At 54.5% G+C, this 20,426-nt stretch overlaps 5 protein-coding genes across 5 annotated transcripts in view; 2 read left to right on the forward strand and 3 right to left on the reverse strand.

The window, feature by feature from the left end:
• GUITHDRAFT_154767 (hypothetical protein) overlaps window positions 1-2,236 on the forward strand; it is a gene marked incomplete at its 3' end in the record, with an annotated part of 3,073 nt that extends 837 nt beyond the window's left edge. The window contains exons 6-13 of the mRNA XM_005825215.1: window positions 265-368; window positions 475-520; window positions 563-632; window positions 817-943; window positions 1,147-1,190; window positions 1,399-1,454; window positions 1,638-1,735; window positions 2,231-2,236. Of these exons, the coding sequence (XP_005825272.1) occupies window positions 265-368; window positions 475-520; window positions 563-632; window positions 817-943; window positions 1,147-1,190; window positions 1,399-1,454; window positions 1,638-1,735; window positions 2,231-2,236 (551 nt within the window). The remainder of the gene's footprint in view (window positions 1-264; window positions 369-474; window positions 521-562; window positions 633-816; window positions 944-1,146; window positions 1,191-1,398; window positions 1,455-1,637; window positions 1,736-2,230) is intronic.
• On the reverse strand, window positions 2,213-3,373 carry GUITHDRAFT_144400 (hypothetical protein; the record flags this gene model as incomplete). The annotated part of the gene is made up of 5 exons (XM_005825216.1): window positions 2,213-2,415; window positions 2,568-2,688; window positions 2,826-2,888; window positions 3,129-3,170; window positions 3,218-3,373. The coding sequence occupies 5 exons, from the start codon at window positions 3,371-3,373 to the stop codon at window positions 2,213-2,215; spliced, it is 585 nt and encodes a 194-aa protein (XP_005825273.1).
• A 5,768-nt stretch (window positions 3,374-9,141) lies between these two features.
• GTR2 (Glutamyl tRNA reductase) lies at window positions 9,142-11,027 on the forward strand. The gene is made up of 3 exons (XM_005825217.1): window positions 9,142-9,343; window positions 9,396-9,462; window positions 9,576-11,027. Exons 1-3 carry the CDS (start codon window positions 9,270-9,272, stop codon window positions 10,938-10,940), a joined length of 1,506 nt encoding a protein of 501 aa, XP_005825274.1. The 5' UTR covers window positions 9,142-9,269; the 3' UTR covers window positions 10,941-11,027.
• Window positions 11,028-11,203: 176 nt separating this feature from the next.
• Window positions 11,204-13,060, reverse strand: GUITHDRAFT_115635 (hypothetical protein; the record flags this gene model as incomplete). Its single annotated transcript, XM_005825218.1, has 5 exons — window positions 11,204-12,655; window positions 12,701-12,761; window positions 12,812-12,890; window positions 12,975-13,009; window positions 13,053-13,060. 5 exons carry the CDS (start codon window positions 13,058-13,060, stop codon window positions 11,204-11,206), a joined length of 1,635 nt encoding a protein of 544 aa, XP_005825275.1.
• Window positions 13,061-15,658: 2,598 nt separating this feature from the next.
• GUITHDRAFT_77342 (hypothetical protein) lies at window positions 15,659-17,071 on the reverse strand (the record flags this gene model as incomplete). Its single annotated transcript, XM_005825219.1, has 1 exon — window positions 15,659-17,071. A coding segment is annotated over one exon (1,413 nt), but the record flags the coding sequence as incomplete, so codon positions are not given.
• Between the last annotated feature and the right edge of the window lie 3,355 nt (window positions 17,072-20,426).

Raw genomic sequence — 20,426 nt, forward strand, 5'->3', positions numbered from 1 at the left:
GTCCCTGGGAGCCCGGGAGGGTAAAGGGGGTTTATTTATCCTTGGGCACCCCAACCCCCCCCCCCCCTCCCCCCCCCTCTTCCCCCCCTTCTTCCCCCCCCTCCTCTTCATCCCCCTCCCCCCCCCTTCCCGCTCTCCGCCCCCCCCCCCCCCCCTTCCCCCCAAACTGATCTTTCCTTGCAACAGTGCTACGCTTGCTTCACCGACGTTGGCCATGGTGAGGAGGAGGAAGCCTGTGTCTTGTTTTCTGACGCGTCCGAGTAGCTCATCTCGACCATGCTGCTCACGGGGAGCACGAGAGTCACGGGGAGGAAGAGGCGCACGAGGGAGAGGAGGAGGCGGCGCATGCTAGCGTGAAGGGTGAACAGGTAGATTGAGGAGGAGAGGGGAGATCAAGGAGGGAGAAGAAGTGGAGCAGCAGGAAGGAGTGGAGCAAGGGGTTCGATGCTCCTGGAACCCTGACACTCTCTGCAGAAACTCTCCTCGCAGCTCTCTCAGTCCGAGCATGAGGGCGAACATGGTGAGGCGTCTGACCCTCTTCTTGTGCTCACCAGCCTGGCAGAGGCCTACAGCACTGAGATCATGTTCTTCTCCTACATCCCGACCTGCTGCCCCAACGCTCACGTTGAACGGTGAAGCATGCCTCTACCTGAAATCCACCTTCACCTCCACCACTTCCTTCGCCGCCACCACCTCTTCCTCATCATCATTATCAACATCAACATCAACAACCTTTTCATCCTCCTCTTCCTCCTTCTCGTCATCATCACCATCATCATCATTCTCTTCCACTTCCTCTCACGTTCTCGTGGTCAGGATCCATCACTCTGCGGCTGATGCGGAGCTCAACAAGCCCTGCACCAAGGACGAGGCAGAGCTCGAGGCCTTCAAGGTCCACGGAGACGTCAAAGTTTGCTCGCACGAGGACATGGAGGAGGCGCAGGTTTGCCCTTGTTCTCTCTCCCACCTCACCCCCGAGTTGGCTCCCTCTCTTCTTCTACTCTCCCTCCCTCTCTCCACCTCTCCCTCCTCTCCTCGTCGTTCAGCTGTATCCTCCCGCTCTCCTCCTTTGACCTCCACCTTCCCACTTGATCTCCTCCTCTTTTCTTCTCATGCTCTCTGCGCTGAAGCCCCACGTCCTCGCAGGCTCTGATCAATACTCTTGATGTTTGGGTCGTCGTTTTCTGCAGGTCTTTTGCCGTCCCTCCTTCCTCCAACTGCCTCCCTCCTATCAGCTACTTCCTGTCCCCAATTCCACCTTGTACCTTCTCCCCCTCCCCCTGACTCCTTCACCTTCTCCTACTTGGCTCCTTCCTCCTCATACCTCTTCCCACCTCCCCTTTCGTTGCTCAACCTCCTTCTTCCTTCCTTCATCCTTCCTAACGCCTGTCTTGCTAGTATCCTGTGGATGTTGGGGATCCTAATCCTACACAACTGGCTGGGGCAGTTTCATAGTAAGAGCGGAGGGAGAGGAGGGAAATGGATGGAGGGGATGGAGTGTACTGGCCCTCTTGCAGGAGAGGGAGTTGTAGCAGGAAGGTGAAGTGAGAGGCCGGAGGAAAGAGGAACGAGGACGGAGGAGAGAGTTGGAAGGAGGAAAGAGGTGAGGAGGAAGGAGGGGCTTACAAGTGACTTAGGACACGCACATACTGGGCATCATGGGGGCCATGGACACGAGCACGATCACGATCACGATCACGAGCACGAGCACGAGCACGAGCATGACAAGAAGGGGGTGAGACTGATCAGAGTCCTTCCTCCCTCTCCCTCTCCCTCTCCCTCTCCCTCTCCCTCTCCCTCTCCCTCTCCCTCTCCCTCTCCCTTCAGTCCTCTCTGTCAATTTCCGTCTCTCTTGCACCTGCCTCTGTTGCCTCATGTATCTTTCCTCCCTATCCTTCCCTTCTTCCCATTCGCTGACGGGGCCCTAAACAGACTCCTTAAGCCTTAGCAAACGAACGGAGGGCATCGGAGACAAAAGCTGGACAGCACATTGACGATGAAGAGTCAATGCTGCATCGATACATACAATGTTCATAAAGCATGAAAGCTATGAAGGACCAATGTCAAGTACAGCATCCTGAACAGCATTCCTTTCACTCCTCTCCTCCTTATTTGACATTTCTGAGCGTGTAATTAAATATACATCATGGGATCCTCCCTAACCCCATCGTACACCCCCGACCTCCTCCCCTCCGCGTGTCCCTCCCTTCCCTCACTTCTCCTCGGACAGACATGATGAGTTTGAGCTGCTGAGGCTTGACAAATTCAGCTCAGCGCTCTCGTTCTGTCCAGCACGCTTCCACAAGAGGTTCGGGGAGAGTCCCTGAGGTGACCCAACGCCTCCGATGATCATTGAGTCTGAGTTCATCATGTCCTTCAACGCAGCTCGACACAAGGGGGGAACACTTATGGCTCCTGTCAAGATGGTGAGCTGGTATGCTTCCAACGATGGGACGTGTACAGAACAGGATGCAGAGGAGCACAGGATGCAAGAGATGGGGAGGACGAACGAAGTTGACAAGGAAGGGGGGGGGGGGGGGTTTAGAGAGACAGAGGAGGCGAGTTACCTGCTAGCAGGAAACCGATGACGAGGATCGCACAGAGTCGAGGAGTGAGTGGAGTGATGTGCTCTTTCGAGCCTGGTCTTGTCCACCTTGCGGCCAAGGCCGCATCGACTATGGATGCAACCTGCATAACGAGATGAGCCCAACAAAGGAGAGGAGAAAGGGGGTGACCGCAGGGGAGGTAACGAGAGGAGGGGACAGGAGGAGAGAGTGAGCGGAGAAGGATTGGAGATAAGCAGACACCAAACAAGTCGTACATACCGCGAGAGTGATCGAAACGCTTGCAAGTGGAATAGAAGAGCCTTCCAGACTTAAAAGACTTGCCTGATACTAAGCAAACATCCCGTGAGTCACAACATTTAGAAAATCTCATCAAAAATATTATCAACATCGGCATCGGCATCGATCATACTCAGGTCTCATCTTCTCCATCATCATATATTAATCTTCGTACTCTAACAGTGACTCGGCCTTGACGTCTTCACACCCATCATCACGATCATCATCTGCATCATCCGATCGAAAACAACGACAACAACAAAGACTTCTTGTCTCAGTCCTCACCTTAAAGGGGCCCCAGCTCAACTCGAACAAAGTCCGCCATACCTCAAGCATGCCGTCAAACATCGCGCAATCGAGGGCAACAAATGTACCATCAGCGTGCTGAAGACCATTGACGCACAGATCAGCCCAACCCCAACACAAAGGAGGCGCTGCATGCTCTCTGAGTGCTGCCAGCCAGGGTTCCCGTCCAAGACCGCCCTCCTCTCAGCCTCGGGATGCGGCTGCGCTGGGCAATGCTCGTTCATGTCCAGAGAGATGGGTCCAAAAACAGTTCTCGCGCCTGCTCAGTAGGTCAATGCAAGAAACTGAGCTGTGTCCAACCATTTCGGATATCATTCTCTGCACCGGATCGCTTCGAGCACTACCACTGTGCTACTAGGACGACCTACACTTGCTATCCTCACAATGGAACGGGCAGTTGAGCCCGAAATTCTATCCTTCGATGCGACCTCTTCAACATGCAATCTTAAACTGGTGGATTCCCTTTCAATAACAGATTTCAATGAATCAGTGAAATCAAGATTCTCTAACATCAATCCCAGTCCTCCCTGCCAAAGGTTTTTCATATCTCGGTGCCAATTTTTCTTCTCCCATGAGCAAGTCCCCGACATCCACAGGTTCCCTCCCACACTGCCATGGTGTTTCTTCCCTTCCAGCACATCTTCACAATCTCTTACCAAAATTCCAAGTCACTGAGCCTTTCCTCCCTCCCTTCTCCTTCCCTCCTCCCTCCTGCCCTATCCCTTCCTCCAACGCGCGCCATCATTCCTCCTGTCCCATTGGTACCCCCACCCCCATTAAAAACATCTCACCCACCCACCACATTCCCTACCACCCCACACCTTTGGTGAGCCCCAACCTCCTCTGTTCAAAAAGTACCCCTATCAGCCTATTGTGACCCCTGCTTTACCACCACCCCTCCAACATACTCTACCATACCACCCACCCCTCTTGTTGCAGATGTGCTGGGAGAATCCGAAATCCTATCACCCCCACCCCCTTTCCTCAACTACTTTGACAAACCCCCTCTTTTTCCCACATATAACCCCCACCCTTATAACCCCTCCAGTAGCCTTGCAAGGTGCCACCCCCACATTTGACTACCTTTGAACCCCCAATGATCCTGCAAGACCCTACCCATTTCTCATCAATCTACCCCTACCCTCTGACATATTTTGACCACCCCGGCATAAATAATATCTTCATTCAAATTCATCACCCACCCTCACCCTTCCAAACAACCCTGTCATTCTCGCAGGGTAGAGAATACATGGGGTGGGTGGTCAAGGCATGACCCTACTGTAGCATCGACAAGATTATCACCCTACCACCCAAACATTCGGATTGACTACCTACCCACCATCATATCTGGCCCGAAAATGCTGATTGAAGAGGACCCTACCTATGATGATATGTCTGAAATAAGTAGAAAATGACCGGTGCAGCAACACCCACCCCTGGAATTACGGAAATTCCTTTTGGACTACAGGAGAAGTCGGAGGTCAAATGACAACTCCCATTCAACCACCCCACCCCTTCGGCAGCCTACCCCCAAAGTCATCACCACATCCAAAAAAGGAGTCCACAGTGCTAACACTACCCCACCTACTTCATGTTCGTCCCTAAACCGTAAACCCCACCCCCTTTTGAATTTGTTCCGGAATGTTTAGTACCCCAGGATCACAAGACCCCCTTTGAGGCCAGTACCCCACCCCCTCTTTCTCGAGTATCTCGTGACCTTCGCTCACCGTCGTATGGAACTCCTCGGCTCCAAAAGCAGCCCTTCTCGAAATTTCGACAAACTTCCCGAACAAATTGAATAATTTGAATAATATTCTATCAATAAATCAAACCATACCGTACATTTTGGAGAAAATATTTCAATTGGCTGAAATGGAGGAATCAAAATGTCTCCATGGTTGGCCCAGGGGTTCTCAGGAGCTCCACCCACAGACGTACTTTCTCAGTACCCTACCCAGGGATAAACACTCGAATGCACCATAACTTTACCGGTACTGAAAGTACCCTACCCATCTGAAATCCTGAGGACAGCAAGATAAAAAATTCTCCATCGCTGTATGACCACCCCACAACTTTCTTGTCGTATGAGTACCCACCCTACCCAAGAGAGTATCAAGTCCCGTCTGGAATCCCGAGGTAACTGTCAGCTATAAAAGGTGGGTACTGAGAGGGGAAAATGACGGGTGGAAACTGGTACAATCCATGGTTGGAAATTGACAAATTGACTAGAGGGTGGGTGATTTTGCAGGAGTAAGGTGTGGTAGGGTAGTACAATCAAGTTTGAAAGGTAGTCTTTTGTACCAGGACAGAAAAACGTGGGGCCCTTTGGGGGAAGAGGTCAGGGTAATTGGTAGGGTGGTAACAAGTCAAAAGGGGAGGTGGGGGTACAAGTGAGTTTGAAAGCAGCGGTTAATGGTCAAGCGAACCATATGTTGCGAAATATTTAGGAGGTGGGGTAGTACAACCCACCAGGGATTTCAACATACTTTCTGGGGAAAACAGATGGTGGAAAGCGGCGTCAAGGATTTGGGTTATCTATTTTTTTCAAAAGACTCTGAAAAGAAGTGTTTTCACCCTCAAAAACCCCTGCACCCCGGCCCCCGCATCCGGAGTCCGGCGGGTGACTCATCAGTACTGCCGTAGTTGACTGACGGTCTGAGGACTTTACCGGCCCGGCATCCGATCCGGTCTCTCAGAGGGCCCGACTGAGCGGCCCGGCGGGACCGCCGTCGGCGGGCCGCCACTGTCAGCACTGGCCGCCCGGCCAGCCGCAACTCGAGGCTCCGGCCCGGGCCCGGCGAGCCGCGAGTCACGCGGCGGCATCATCCGAAGTCGTCACGGTGGCACTGATCGGACCGTATCGTCCGGTCCCGGGCCGAGACCCGGTACCCCGGGCCGGTGGCGCCACCGTCGGAAAACCATCTTCGTACGGAGTCGGATCAAGTCAGGGCCGGCGGCGGCGCCCCCGGCCGCCGGATCTCACTGATCGGATGGAACGTACGGTATGCCAGCCGTGGGCCGCCAGTCAGATAGCGCCGAGTTACGGTGACCGGACCGTGTGAAAAAACTCTCCTGTCACTAAACCAAGACGACTTACGTGTCACTGTCAGTCAAACCGGCGGCGAACTCACGTCAAGTTGCGGCGGCCACGGTCTATTATCGGAGCGCCGGGCCCGGGGGCCGGGCCGGGCGGCGCCCCGGGGCCCGGCGCTACTAGCCCCGGCCGGGCCGATGCATCACCGGGCAGTGAGTCACCGATCGGACTCAGTGATGATCATCGTCCCGGGGATGCCGTGGCCCCACCGCCGCGGCGGGCAGCGCCAGCTGCCAGTGGGCGGCCCGCCGGTCGAAACTTCAGGCGGCCGCCGTGATTGATCCGGGAATCAGCTCTGAATTCAGACACTATTCAGGCTCTGAATAGTTTCCTATGTCACTATTCAGGGCCTGAATAGCGTTTGAATAGCTAAATCGCAACGGTTCGACATCTCGGTAAAAGCCGACGAGCGGCGCCCTGGCAGGGCGTTCCACACAGCGTACACATGGCGTGCGCAGCCTCGCCCGACTTCCTTCCCGTGAACCTCTGCCTCTCCATCTGACTGACAACATAACATCAACTATCATCCTGTCAGCATAGACTCATGGCAGCCTGCACACCTAGCTCACCCTCACTCTTTATTAGCTCTTGTTGCTCGCTGTTGAACATCTCTGAGACAGCAAGATTGTGTTGCTGAAAGCTTTCCTGTTGTGTGTTCAACGAGGACAATGATAACGAATCCAAATGTAATGTTCAACGGTACATATGATTAACATACAGCATCTTTTCATAGTAACATGCATATGTTCAAGAACAGGCAAAGGTAAACTTCGAAGGATATTCCAACGGGCTAACGTCACCGCTTCCTGTGCATGTGTCAAGCTATGCAGATTCCAGTGAGCTCATCTGTAGTCACCAAGGATTGGAGACATGAATCCTGAAGGGGACACAAACATCGTGAGCTTTCGCTTGAATTTAGGAAGTTCATGCAATAAATGATTTCATACTGTACGCTTCATGTTGTTGATTTCCTGCATTGACAGCAACAGAGATATTGCATGAGCGGCTCATGCAATATCTCTGTTGCTGGAATCTCATATGACTGCAACGCAACCTTCGCATACGCATCAGATCTGCATTCTTTCTGCATAGCATGGCAACCGCATGAATGCATCGATGGAACGAGTTGTTGACAGTTAAAAAAAAGCGATGGTTGTGGTACAAATTGATAACTGGAATCTTTAGCTAGGGTCATCTATGGATTTAACCTAGATCTTAACCCCTTTCTCCAGGTTAACTAAACTGGGCACACTACGCAACGCTATTCAGAAGGACATCCATAAGACCTCTAGTATCTTTTTAACTTAACTTCGAGTGCAAATACTACCGTGCTGTGGTCGGCCATTGTTTGGTTCAAGAGAGGGTAGGGGGTCATCAGGAAAGGATGACACACGTAAAGTTCTGACCTCAAAAACATTTTTACGTTTAAAAGAGGGGGTACAGAATGATTTACGAATAAAACGTTGTACAGTAGGTCAAACGAATTCAGGAAAGTTGAAATATTTCCTGCTAGTTTCAACTTTGCCTCCGCAGGCCCCCCACAATGTGAGATGCGTCCTGAGGCGGCCCAATGATTTCTTGAAGAGATTTCTAAAAATATATTCAATGACCCCCTGTTGTACCGCAATATGGTTTACTAATCAAATTATATCGTTTTCAGAATAAACATGGTACACATTTTCCCTTTATAAATTATAAAACTGTTTTTGAATGTTAAAACCGTTGTAAAGTGCTGGTTCAGCCTTTTCAGCCAAAACCAGTCATCGGCTCCCCACAGCCCCACCCCTAGGATCTGACTACCCCACCCCTAGGTGTCCCCCACCCCCATTGTTGCAGCTGATGGGGCACATGACTCGAGCATCCTCAAGGACCCTTACCTTGAGTTTATTTTGCATCTAGTACCCTTTCTTTTTATAATAAAAGTACCCAGTACATGTAGAAAAAGAATAACAACTACCCGTACTTTTTGGAAATCCCATCATTTGAGACTCATCACCACCCCTAGTTGAAATCCCTACCCCACCGATCGGGATCCACTGGGATACACCAACAAGCTCAACAGGTTGGGGTGCAGTCTGAGATTTCTTGGACCCAGGAGGGTGGGGTCTAGAAGGTACCGGTATATTCTCTAACAAATCTCGGTTTAAGGTGTGGTAGGGTACTGCTTTCTGACGGTAGGTAAGTCGCCACCAGGGTGCTCTTGATTCTCAGAATGAACGGGTGGTCAGTATCGATTGATGCTCGACCACTGGTCCTGTTCAACAAGCACCGGTCCTATTGGATCAATGGTACTTAGTTGACCCCTTTGACACACTAATTTCGTGCTGTTTGCAGGGGTACTAGAGTACCCCACCCTTCAAAAATGTATTGAGACTTATCTAGTACCCCCAAATATACCCCAGCACCCCTTCGAATTCCCCACCCCACCCCATGGGCAGTCTTGATTCGTTTTGTGACGACACTCCACTACCCCCTGGGAAGACCACCCTTCCAATTCCATGATTGTTGTGCAACTACCCCCTCAGAAGAACTACATTTGGGATACCACCCTTGGTATCTCTCTGCTATGCACTTGCCATACCACCACCCACAATTTAAACATGCAAAGCATACCCTACCCACTATGGTTTGCGACTCTTTGAACCTACCCCTGATTTCCATCGAATATTCCTTTAAAAATACCGGTAATGTTCTAGACCGATTGAGCTATACCCCTCCATTTCACTTGTCAAAGCCCATAACCCCTGAATACTCAAAAACCTTATGAGTACCCCTCTGAAGTACCCCACCCTGACATCAAAACCCTACCTTTTGATGCCATACCCACCCCTGGGATCCCTGGACCCCAATCTCTAGCTACCAACACCGCGTCCTCCTCCTGGCATCCAGTATCGGTGGGCAAGGCAACGACCAAGGAGAGGAGAAGAGAGAGGAACAAGAACAGGACAAGGGAGACTTTCAAAGTTCTCTCAGCTCAGACCTTGTGTGCTTATCACTTCCTCGCTCGTTCTCTCTGCAAGTTTAAAATGCAGCTCGTGGCTGGCCTCGTGCTCCTATCGGCAGCATCATGCGCTGCTTTCAGTCCTGTTGCCCCTTTGAGGTGATGACTTGCCCTATTGTGCATGATAGTTGCTAACGATCCCATGGAACAGGGTTGTTGGATCGTCTGCTGCTAGGTTGAATGTTTCACCGGCAAGGTTTGCTACCCGGCCTATCTTGGTGAGACAAAGCATTTTCAAACACTGCAGCCAGCATACCTGCTCGCCTTCATTTTTGTTGTCCTCCCTTGCAATCATCTTTCTCATGGCACTGCTCTGACCTCTGACCTTCAGGCCAACGTCCGAATGGACATGGAAATTCCTAAGTCTCTCCCCATCGAGCCCAAGACCAAGGAGGACAGGAAGGGCAAGCCCTCGGAGACGAGGGTTGTCGTCCTCGGTCTCAGCCACAAGACAGCTACCGTCGAGGTCCGCGAGAAGTTGGCCGTGCAGGAGCACAACTGGCAGAGCGTCGGTCGCGCCATCGCCGCGCTCCCGTCGCTCAAGGAGGCTGCCGTCCTCTCCACGTGCAACCGCTTCGAGATCTACTTTGTCACCAACGACGTGCACGCCGGGATCAGGGAGGTGACGGAGTACCTGAGCACGACCCGCGGGGTGTCGATGAAGGAGCTGAGGAGCTCGCTCTTCATGCTCAGCGAGGACGACGCGGTGTGGCATGCGCTGCGGGTGGCGGGAGGGCTGGACTCCCTGGTGATCGGGGAGGGGCAGATCCTGTCGCAGATGAAGCGGTGCTACGAGATCGCGACGGAGAAGCAGGGAGCGGCGGGGAAGGTGCTGACGCGCATGCTCAACACGGCGGTGTCGGCAGGAAAGCGGGTGAGGTCGGAGACGGGGATCGCGCGAGGAGGAGTGTCGATCTCGTCTGCGGCGGTGGAGCTGGTGGAGAAGAACTGCCTGCAGGACCTGGACCTTGACATGGACCAGCTGGACATCTGTATCCTCGGGGCCGGGAAGATGGCGAGGCTGCTGGTGCAGCACCTGCTGCCCCGCAACGTGAAGAGCATCACCATCGTGAACCGATCGCAGCAGGGGGCGGACAACCTGGCGTCGATGTTCCCGGATGCGAACATCAAGACGGCGCTCATGGACTCGATGCTGGAGATGGTCGGGACGTCGCACGTGACGTTCGCGTGCACGGGGGCGATGGAGCCGATCCTGTACCAGGAGAACCTCGAGGGCGCGATGCAGCGAGGCGCGATGCTGGTGGACATCAGCGTGCCGAGGAACATCGACGACGTCGGGGCGAACAAGGTCGAGGGCGTGAAGGCGTACAACGTGGACGATCTCAAGGCCGTGGTTGCGGCGAACCAGGCGAGGAGGCAGCGGCTGGTGCTGGAGGCGGAGGAGCTGCTGCAGGATGAGATGAAGTCGTTCAAGGGTTGGCATCAGTCCCTTGGAACCGTGCCAATGATTACCAAACTTCAGAGCCGCGCCAACAAGATCCGCCGCGAGGAGCTTCTCAAGTACGAGCGGAAGCTGTCGGGGCTGAGCGCGCAGGAGCGAGAGACGGTGGAGAGGCTGACCAAGGGGATCGTGGCGAAGCTGCTGCACGGCCCCATGTCGCACTTGAGGACAGTTGATGACGTTTCGGACAGGCAGTCGACTGTAAAGAGCCTGGAGGCAATGTTCCGCCTCTAGAGCTCTTAGCTTGTCTGAGCGTGTAATTTTGTAGTCCTCACATGGTCTCCATTGATTTTTTTGAAGTTGTAAATTATTGTTGGCGTCAAACCTGAGTTGTGCTGCTCTCCCATTCCCCCGCCTTATCTGCTACATCCTCTTTACGCTCCATCCATGTACCCTGCCGATCCTCCACACATGACTAGCATCTCCATCTCACCCGCACTGATGCATACATTCAGAGATTACTCTTACGACATCGCTTCATTATCTTTCCAGCACCATCACAAGATCCTGAACATAGCACGAATGCTGTTTATCACTGCCTCTGACTCCGACAGCTCAGGGTCTACCGTCTTCATGTGCGACATGGGGCCGTGCAGCAGCTTCGCCACGATCCCCTTGGTCAGCCTCTCCACCGTCTCTCGCTCCTGCGCGCTCAGCCCCGACAGCTTCCGCTCGTACTTGAGCATCTCGGCTATCCTAATCTCCTCCGCCCTGCTCCTCAGCCTTGCGATCATGGGGACGTTGTCAAGGGAATGGCACCATTCCTTGAACGACTGAACCTCGTCCTGCATCAGCTCCTCCGCCTCCAGCACCAGCCGCTGCCTCCTCGCCTGGTTCGCCGCAACCACGGCCTTGAGATCGTCCACGTTGTACGCCTTCACGCCCTCGACCTTGTTCGCCCCGACGTCGTCGATGTTCCTCGGCACGCTGATGTCCACCAGCATCGCGCCTCGCTGCATCGCGCCCTCGAGGTTCTCCTGGTACAGGATCGGCTCCATCGCCCCCGTGCACGCGAACGTCACGTGCGACGTCCCGACCATCTCCAGCATCGAGTCCATGAGCGCCGTCTTGATGTTCGCGTCCGGAAACATCGACGCCAGGTTGTCCGCCCCCTGCTGTGATCGGTTCACGATGGTGATGCTCTTCACGTTGCGGGGCAGCAGGTGCTGCACCAGCAGCCTCGCCATCTTCCCGGCCCCGAGGATACAGATGTCCAGCTGGTCCATGTCAAGGTCCAGGTCCTGCAGGCAGTTCTTCTCCACCAGCTCCACCGCCGCAGACGAGATCGACACTCCTCCTCGCGCGATCCCCGTCTCCGACCTCACCCGCTTTCCTGCCGACACCGCCGTGTTGAGCATGCGCGTCAGCACCTTCCCCGCCGCTCCCTGCTTCTCCGTCGCGATCTCGTAGCACCGCTTCATCTGCGACAGGATCTGCCCCTCCCCGATCACCAGGGAGTCCAGCCCTCCCGCCACCCGCAGCGCATGCCACACCGCGTCGTCCTCGCTGAGCATGAAGAGCGAGCTCCTCAGCTCCTTCATCGACACCCCGCGGGTCGTGCTCAGGTACTCCGTCACCTCCCTGATCCCGGCGTGCACGTCGTTGGTGACAAAGTAGATCTCGAAGCGGTTGCACGTAGAGAGGACGGCAGCCTCCTTGAGCGACGGGAGCGCGGCGATGGCGCGACCGACGCTCTGCCAGTTGTGCTCCTGCACGGCCAACTTCTCGCGGACCTCGACGGTAGCTGTCTTGTGGCTGAGACCGATGGCGGCAATTTGCATCCTATTCCTCTCCTGCCGCTTCGTCACAGGAGGAGGACACGCCTTCGTGTCGACTTGCAAGTCTCGTGGAGGCTCCTGCCTCATGCTCGCAGCCTCCTGCTTCCTCTGCCCCTCGGGCGGGTGGGCTGACTTGCTCAACAGTGTCTTCTTGGAGGGGAACGCGATGACCTGCCGCTAGTTCAGCCATGTCCTCCTCTACCGGATCATCTTCACCATCTGGATCGACGGGCAGACCTTGAGCAACGATCTCTTGCTGCCTGGCAGTGGCAGCGGCCTGTGACGAAGTCGCTTCAGTCTTCAGAGAGAGGAGCGGGAGGTGAAAACCTTGGTGAGAACGCCATGAGCTGGCGCATGGAGAGGAATGCGAAGATGAGGAACCATTTCCTCTTCATGGTGGAGAGACCTGAGGCGCCTTGTCAGCAGCGCATCTAGAAGTGATCCATCGCATCGAACATGCCAGTCTCTAACGATGAGGATATCTGACAACCAGAAGAAAAGTTCGTCTCCTCAAATCCAATCAGACTGCTCCACGACAATCCTTTTCATCCCAGTATTTTCTCCTAACCCGCACATCTCCTGGTACTCTTCTGCTTGACCTCCCTCTCTGCCCTCCTCAATTCCGGTTGAACTCAACCTCGTCTCTAATCTTCTTCCCCTAACTTCCCTCATCCTTCTGAGCTGTAAGGTTCTCCCTACACCCTCCTCCTATCCTGTTCCCCTGTTCCTCTTCTTCTCCCTTCCTCTTCCTCCTCTTCTCCCTTCCTCTTCCTCCTCCCATATCCTCCTCCCCCTTCCGCCATCTTCGCAACGGAGGGTCGCAAGGGGGAGTTGAGTCTATGTATTAGTATTTTAACAGATGTACCATAGAGCGAAAAACATAAGTATAGTATTTTTAAAAAGTACTTGTGAATATAAATTAATTTAGGTTTGTACCGTGAGGCCTCCTCCCCATGAAAGTGTCTCTATTTATACCTCTTCCAAGAATGGAGGCAGCGCTGCAACCCAAATTGACTAAAACAATCATGAGCGAGTCTGCCTCATTCAAATCACTGAAACTCCGGGCCCGGGCCCGATCGGACCGTCCGGCGAGCCCGCCGCCGCCTGGCTCCGCCGGGCAACTTTCAAGGCCCGGACTGTCCCGACCCTGCGGGCACTGAACTTAGCTGACTCGGCGGCCCGGCGGCGAGTCACTACTGATGGCATCATGGCATCGGCAAGTTTCCATTCATTACTGACAATAGAGTGCTAGAGTACAGGAGGAGCATCGATGATCCGACCAGGTCGGACGTTCACTGACATGGCGGGCAATCATCGGATGAAGGCCGTCAGTGCTGGCCCATCTCCTTGCGGAGCTGGTGGACCTCCCAGCGCATCTGACGGAGCTCAGAGAGGAACTTGCTCAAGTCGACCTCGGCGCCTTCCTGCGGGAGAGAGGGTGAGAGGAGGCGAGTGGGAACAGGCGGCAGCGGCAGCGGCAACAAGCAGCAGCAGCAGCAGGACAAGGACGAGGAGTACGGTACAACAGCAGCTCAGGAGAAGAATGAGCAGTAAGCAGCAGGACAAGGAGGAGGAGGGAGTGGGAGGAGAGGAGCGGTAGGTGGAGAGGGGGAGGGAGGGTGGGAGGACCTCCGCGCTTGATGTCTTGGCCTTGGTCGAGGCCTGCATGCTCGACCAGATCTTGAGCGCATCTCCCATGGGGATCTGGAGGCGAGAGAGCATGTCGTTCCTGGACATGAGGAAGAAAGCCTCGTCGTCGATGTTCTGATCGTGAAACTTCTGCATGTGATAGCTCATGTTGAGCTCCGAGAGCGTCTTGAAGATGTGCTCGCACCTCGTCTGATCCAGCCCCTCCACCATGAAGTCCCCGTTGCCCTCTAGCCCCTTGTCATCCCGCATACTTCCCTGCGTCTTCATCCTCATCCCCGCCAGCGTCTTGTCCGCCTTCTTCTTGATGAAGATGACGTCTTCTACGGACTGCATCCCAATGATAATGCGCGTCTTGCCGATGGTCGGGCTCGTGATGGGGAGGACGCAGCCGCCCTTGCCGAAGGAGAAGCCGTTGCTCAAGCCGATGTTGATGATGGAGGGCTGAAAGAACGAGTTGGGATCCAGCTGGCCGAGAGTAGAGAAGGAGCTGGCGGTCAGGGAGGAGAGGTTGTCGAACACGTACAGAAGCATCCCCTTGGAGTTGAGCGTGAAGGAAAACTTCCTCCACTGCCCGAAGTCGTCGTGCTCCTGCTTCAACACCCCCAGCGGCCTGTCTTCATGGCAGAGTAGCCAACCACGGTGAACCTCAAGGGCCTCCGACGTCTTCCCCGCGGAAGGAGTGCGCTTGAAAGGATGCGCAGCCCGGAGGATGCTCTCCTGCTGCTTGCGGACAGCCCCGACAAACTCTTCCTTCTCCCCAGCGGTGTTGAACTCCACGTCGAGACTCGTCTGGGAGGAGGAGAAGTAGATTCTCAACGCCGAGCTCTTGTTCCATACGTTCTCTAGCCCAGTCACTGTCGTGATCGGGGAGCTCTTAGCAGTACTGTTGGGCTTCTTGGAAGGGATCTTGTTCCCGCTGGCGTCTGTCTCTACGCTGTCGTCCTGGGACAGGCTGCCTGCGGTGAGGTCGAGGACGAGCCTCTTGTAGCCGGACTCCAGGAGGTTTAGCTTCTTCTTGACCAGCCAGACCATAAGCCGGGAGTCGTCCTGCTCCTGGGGTTTGAAGCTCTCCAACCTCTGATGCTTGATCCTCTCCGACTCCCTCTGCTCGCTCTGCGCCAAGAGCAGCTCGTGGCGCTCGAGCAGATCGTTCTTCATCTCTGTCAGCATGCGATCGATGGTGCCGAAACCTCTCTCGGACCTCTGAGACAGCTTCTTGGTCACGTGGTTGTTGATCCCGAAGCGAGCAGCCCGCAAGGAGCAGAACTGGAAGAGCTTGTCATAAAAGGCCGAGAACATCTCCTTGATGTCCAGGACGCTGGCGTACGTGAGGATGAAGCAAGAGACTTCGGTATTGGCGGTAGCGTCCTCCGCATGGTGACGGCAGATCTCGGGGAAGAGAGTCATCTCGCCGAAGAACGCTTCCTGCCCTCCCTTCTCTGCCGTCCGAAGGCGCATGAAAGACTCCGAGGAGTAGATAGACTCTCCCGTCTCGTTCACGTACTCCTCCAACCTCATCCCGTGCAGGTTCACCATCCCCTCAGTGATGAAGTACATCTCCCCGCCCTCGTCTCCCCTAAGGTAGATGCTGTCCGCCCTCCTGTACACCATGGGCTGCAGCCTGACGTAGATCTCCCCGATGACCTCGGGGTCAAGGTTGAACAACAGGGGGATTTTCTTCTCTGCCTCTGACCCCAGGTGCTTCAACGTCATCCTCCTCAGCTGCCTGGGGAACGTGTTGAGCAGCTCCATCTCCGTGAAGAGCTCTCCGCTGCGTCTCCAGCACCCTCCAAAGTAAGCTGTCACACGCCGCTTCAGGTCAGGCCTGGCAAGGCGGAAGTCGAGGTACTCAGAAACAGTCCGCAGCTTGTCCTCGAACCTCAGGCGGGCCCCCTGGGCTTGCGAGAGAAGGGTAGTGATGTTTCCCATGGCAAACCCAAAGATCACCACCCCCGTCAGCGCCACAAACACACTGTAAATCCTCTCCTCGTGTGTTACGGGGAGGACGTCGCCGTACCCGAGGGTACTGACCGTGGCCAGCGCCCAGTACAGGCAGAGGACGTACTTTTCGATGTCGGAGCCATGATCGGCAATCTCTGGGTTGTAAGCTCGCATCCAGTTGTCGGCTGATGCGGGATCAATCATCATCACAAACATGCAGCCCAGGAAATGTGCAGAGAAGACCATCAAGAAGATGGAGCGGAAGATCTTGAGAACGGTCCTGAGAGACCCGGACCTGTCCTTCTCTTCCAGCTGCGACAGCTTGTTCAGGAATCTCACAGCTCGCACCATCTTCAGGATACGGATGAACTTGAGGACACGCAGCGTCGGAGCAAGGTTGTCGCCCGAGGACGCCGCAGTCACAATCTTATCAAAGGGAACGCTGCCAGGCAGATCAATCCAGAACCATCCCCGCAGGTAGTTCCTAGCGATCATCCACATGTTGGTAGTGTAAACTCCTTGATGCGTGTAAGCAGTACAGAAGGAGAGTATAACATCCGCACAGAAGATCACATCCAAGCACAAGTCCCAGATCTGGTATGGCGTCATGGGACCCTTGATAGGATCTGAACCGAAAGCGAGGAGCAACGGAACAGCAAACGTGGTGTACAGGAGCAGAAACATGACAACCAAGTCCCACGACTGCTTGCTCAGGGAATCGGGATCGAAAGGAAACAGAGGGTTGTTCGTCGGCTGAGTCTGAGCTCCTTCGTTTCTTTCCCGGAAAACTATCTTGACCAGGTCAGAAAATGTCAGCCTCAGTTCTTCCGACTCCTTGCTTTGCTTGGAATGCTTGTCCACGAACACCTTCAGCCTGACTCTCCCTGATATCAATTCTTGCTTCTTCGAGTACGTGTTCGAATGTTCGAGATAGTACCACTTGTCCGTGACTTCGTCGTACTCTGGGCCCTCCAGGTTTAGCGTCACGCAACCCATGAAATCCTTGGCATTCCCGAGCACAGAGAAGTCGTGGTCCCACACAACAACATCCAGCTTGTTGCAAGGATTGCTCATCTCATCCTCCAGGGTCAACGTCTCATCCCAGACAGGGTCCAACGTCTCTGTGCATACTTTGGTCTTGAGGACACGAGATCCGAAGTGGAGCTCCACGAAGGGGTCAGACTTGCCGTTCTTGTCTCGGGCAGCAAGGCTCTCGGCCTGGACCACAGTGACAGTGATCTGGCGAGTGTTGATGATTCTCTCGATGGTCTCCGCTATGTTACAGTCACGAGGGATGAATCCAAGGCCAGAAAGAAGCTCCCGGGCATCGTCGACGAGGATCGAAGAGTCTACGGGCTGTGCCCCGTCGTTTCCACCCTGCGCTTTCAGATGCTTCATGAATGCATCTTTGAGCTCTGCAAGCTCGTCTGGCGCAAAGAAGTATCCGTACTTCTTCTGCATGTCCTTGAGCTCTCTGTCATCTATGGAACGCGTCGTAACTTCCTCTGGACCGGAGTGGCCGTTGGCAGAGGACTCTTTCCTGGCGAAACCATTCTCGTCAAATACTGCCTCCTCCTGCGCCCAAGTCATCTCAGCTGTAGCTGAGACTTCCGTTTGATGGCCGTTCATGCTCGTAAGGCCCTCAGCACGTTGCTTTCAATCCGCAAGACGCAACCGTGTCGAGAATGACCTGTACCTTGAGTCGTAAGTCAACAACAGAATCAACAACAGAGTCTCGAGCATTCAGAGAAATTTCATGTAAAGAAAATCAAAACAGATGGTCTGTGTGTTGTGATCAACATGATTAATTAATGTATTCGTGAGTGTTGAAAGCGTTTCTATTCCAACACGGTGGAAGCTGTTGAAACGACTAGCTTGCAAGAAGCAACGAAACAGTAAGAGGAGGGAGGCAAGGAAGAGCAGGAAGAGCAGGGAGAGCAGGGAGAGGGAATACAAAGAAACTTGAAAAACGAATGAACGCAGCAATCACAAGGACGACAGGACCAAGAAGATATTAACCAGCTAAAGCAGCTCGGGATTGAATGGAAGACGGTTGAAGCTGCAACGAAGAGCAGAGGGAACAAGAAAGGAGGAGGAGGTGGTGGTGGAGGAGGAGGAGGAGGAGGAGAGGGGGAGAGGAGGAGGACGAGGAGGACGAGGAGGACGAGGACGAGGACGAGGAGGACGAGGACGAGGACGAGGAGGACGAGGACGAGAACAAGAACGAGAAAGAGGACGAGGATGACGAGGAGGACGAGGACAAGAACAAAGACGACCAGGGCGAGGATGAGGAGGAGGATGATGACTTAGAAGGCGAGGATGAGGAGGAGGACGAGGACAGAAGGAGGAAGAAAAGGACAGGAGGAGGACGAGGAGGACAGGAGGAGGAAGAAAAGGACAGGAGGAGGAAGAGGAGGACAGAAGGAGGAAGAAAAGGACAGGAGGAGGAAGAGGAGGACAGAAGGAGGAAGAAAAGGACAGGAGGAGGAAGAGGAGGACAGAAGGAGGAAGAAAAGGACAGGAGGAGGAAGAGGAGGACAGGAGGAGGAAGGAAGAGGAGGACAGAAGGAGGAAGAAAAGGACAGGAGGAGGAGGAGGAGGACAGGAGGAGGAAGAGGAGGAGTCAGCTACTAGTCATTGCCGCCATCGTGACGGTCATTGCCGCCATCGTGACGGCAGTGACGGCTGGGAAAAACAACATTTTTATGGTTTTCTTGCGCGAGGTGAGTGTAGACCGAAGGGTAGGGGTACATTGGTAGGGGTTGTTTATAGGTGAAAAGTAGGGGTATTTCACCATGACGTCAGCTTGTTTCTCGGTGGGGTACAGACTGTGCGGCGCTGCTAATCAAGAGCAGGGGGTGGGGGTATCTACCCTACCCCACCTTGCTCGTGGCTCATTGTCATTGTTACTACCTACCCCCTTGAAATCGAACCAGGTACCTCTAGGAGAGTTCCAACATTGCCTCAGACCCTCTTCCAGTTCGAACCTAATCCCCACCCTACCCCACCCTTCAATTCCCCAATTCGGCATCGTGCCAACTGGGGAGAAGGTAGGGGTCAATTCGCGACAGCTAGGGGTAGGGATCCTGGTTGACTTTTTTTTTGTAAGGTTGAGGCGGCAAGTGGGGTGACTTTCGGAATTGGGGGTAGGGCACTTGAATGACCACCGGTAGTTCAACTCACGGGTACCCCTTCGGTACAGTTTTTAACATTTCTACGGTAGGAGGGGGTCAGGGCCATGTTCGATGGTCGGGCGACCAGCTGAGGCCAGTGGCATGGGAAAGGGTAAGTGATTTCCTATGTGCCACCATATGTAAAAGAGCTGAAGGTCCTTGGTCCCAGGGGAACCTCCCAGTGGGGTTCAGTGGTGCAATACCGTGGCAGGGTCAGCCCGCTGCCACAGATATGGCCTGCGGGACCTGAGCCCGTCTAGGGGTGGGGTGGTATCATATAATGTTGTATCCGCATTTGTAAACTTTCCCAATCATGCCGCGGGACCGTACGGTACCGGCGGGGGTGGGGGGCTCCGAGACCCACTGGCCTAACTCAAAAGGGTGGGATCTTGACGGGATTTTGAGGGGTGATGAGGGTCAGTAGGCTACATATTGGGGGTGGGGGTACCTGGACGGTCTGAGCAGGCGCGGTGACCGACCTCCGGAAAATTGAAGAGCCTGAGAATGAGGGCGATGAAGGCCGCCGGTAGCTAGCAGTAACTTAACTTTGAGTGAATTAAGTGGTACCGTGGTACAGTAAGAGTCCCAGGCCGAGTCTGAGGCCGGCGGGAGTCCTTCCGAACTTCAAACTCAGTCGAAGTCACCGAAGTTCTGACTCGATGATGAACTGAAACGCCTGTGCGACAGTGTCAGGTCAAGCCTCCTCGACTCTCCTGATTGTCCTCGTACTGATTTTTGACTTAACTTTGAGTAAAAGAACGGTTCCGGGGGCGGGACTCAGCCTGACTCTTCGCCGGGCCGACTCCGACGCGGCGGCGCGCCGGGCCGGGGGGGAATGGTCCCCCGGTGGAGGCGCCTGACGCGGCGCGCACTGCGGCGATCCGGGACTCGGGGAACTTCCGAGTTCGGAACCGTCTGAGTCACTCTTGCGACTTGTCACGAGTCAAACATACTATATATGATAACTTCGGAACTTCACTGCCGGTCCCTAAAACTTTGAGCCTGTTGTAAACTTTCAAACTTTCAAAATCGGAACGAAAAGATGGCGGGAGCGGGGGCAAGCGGCTTGGGCGGGAGATGCTGAGGGACGGCGGAGGGAGTTGGACAGCAGGACGCGGAGCAGAGCGACACGGTTGAGATAGACGAGCAAGCATGGCGAAGCTTGAAGTACACATGAG

This window comes from Guillardia theta, assembly GCF_000315625.1.
Source record: "Guillardia theta CCMP2712 unplaced genomic scaffold GUITHscaffold_86, whole genome shotgun sequence".
In the NCBI taxonomy this organism is placed as follows: Eukaryota; class Cryptophyceae; order Pyrenomonadales; family Geminigeraceae; genus Guillardia; species Guillardia theta.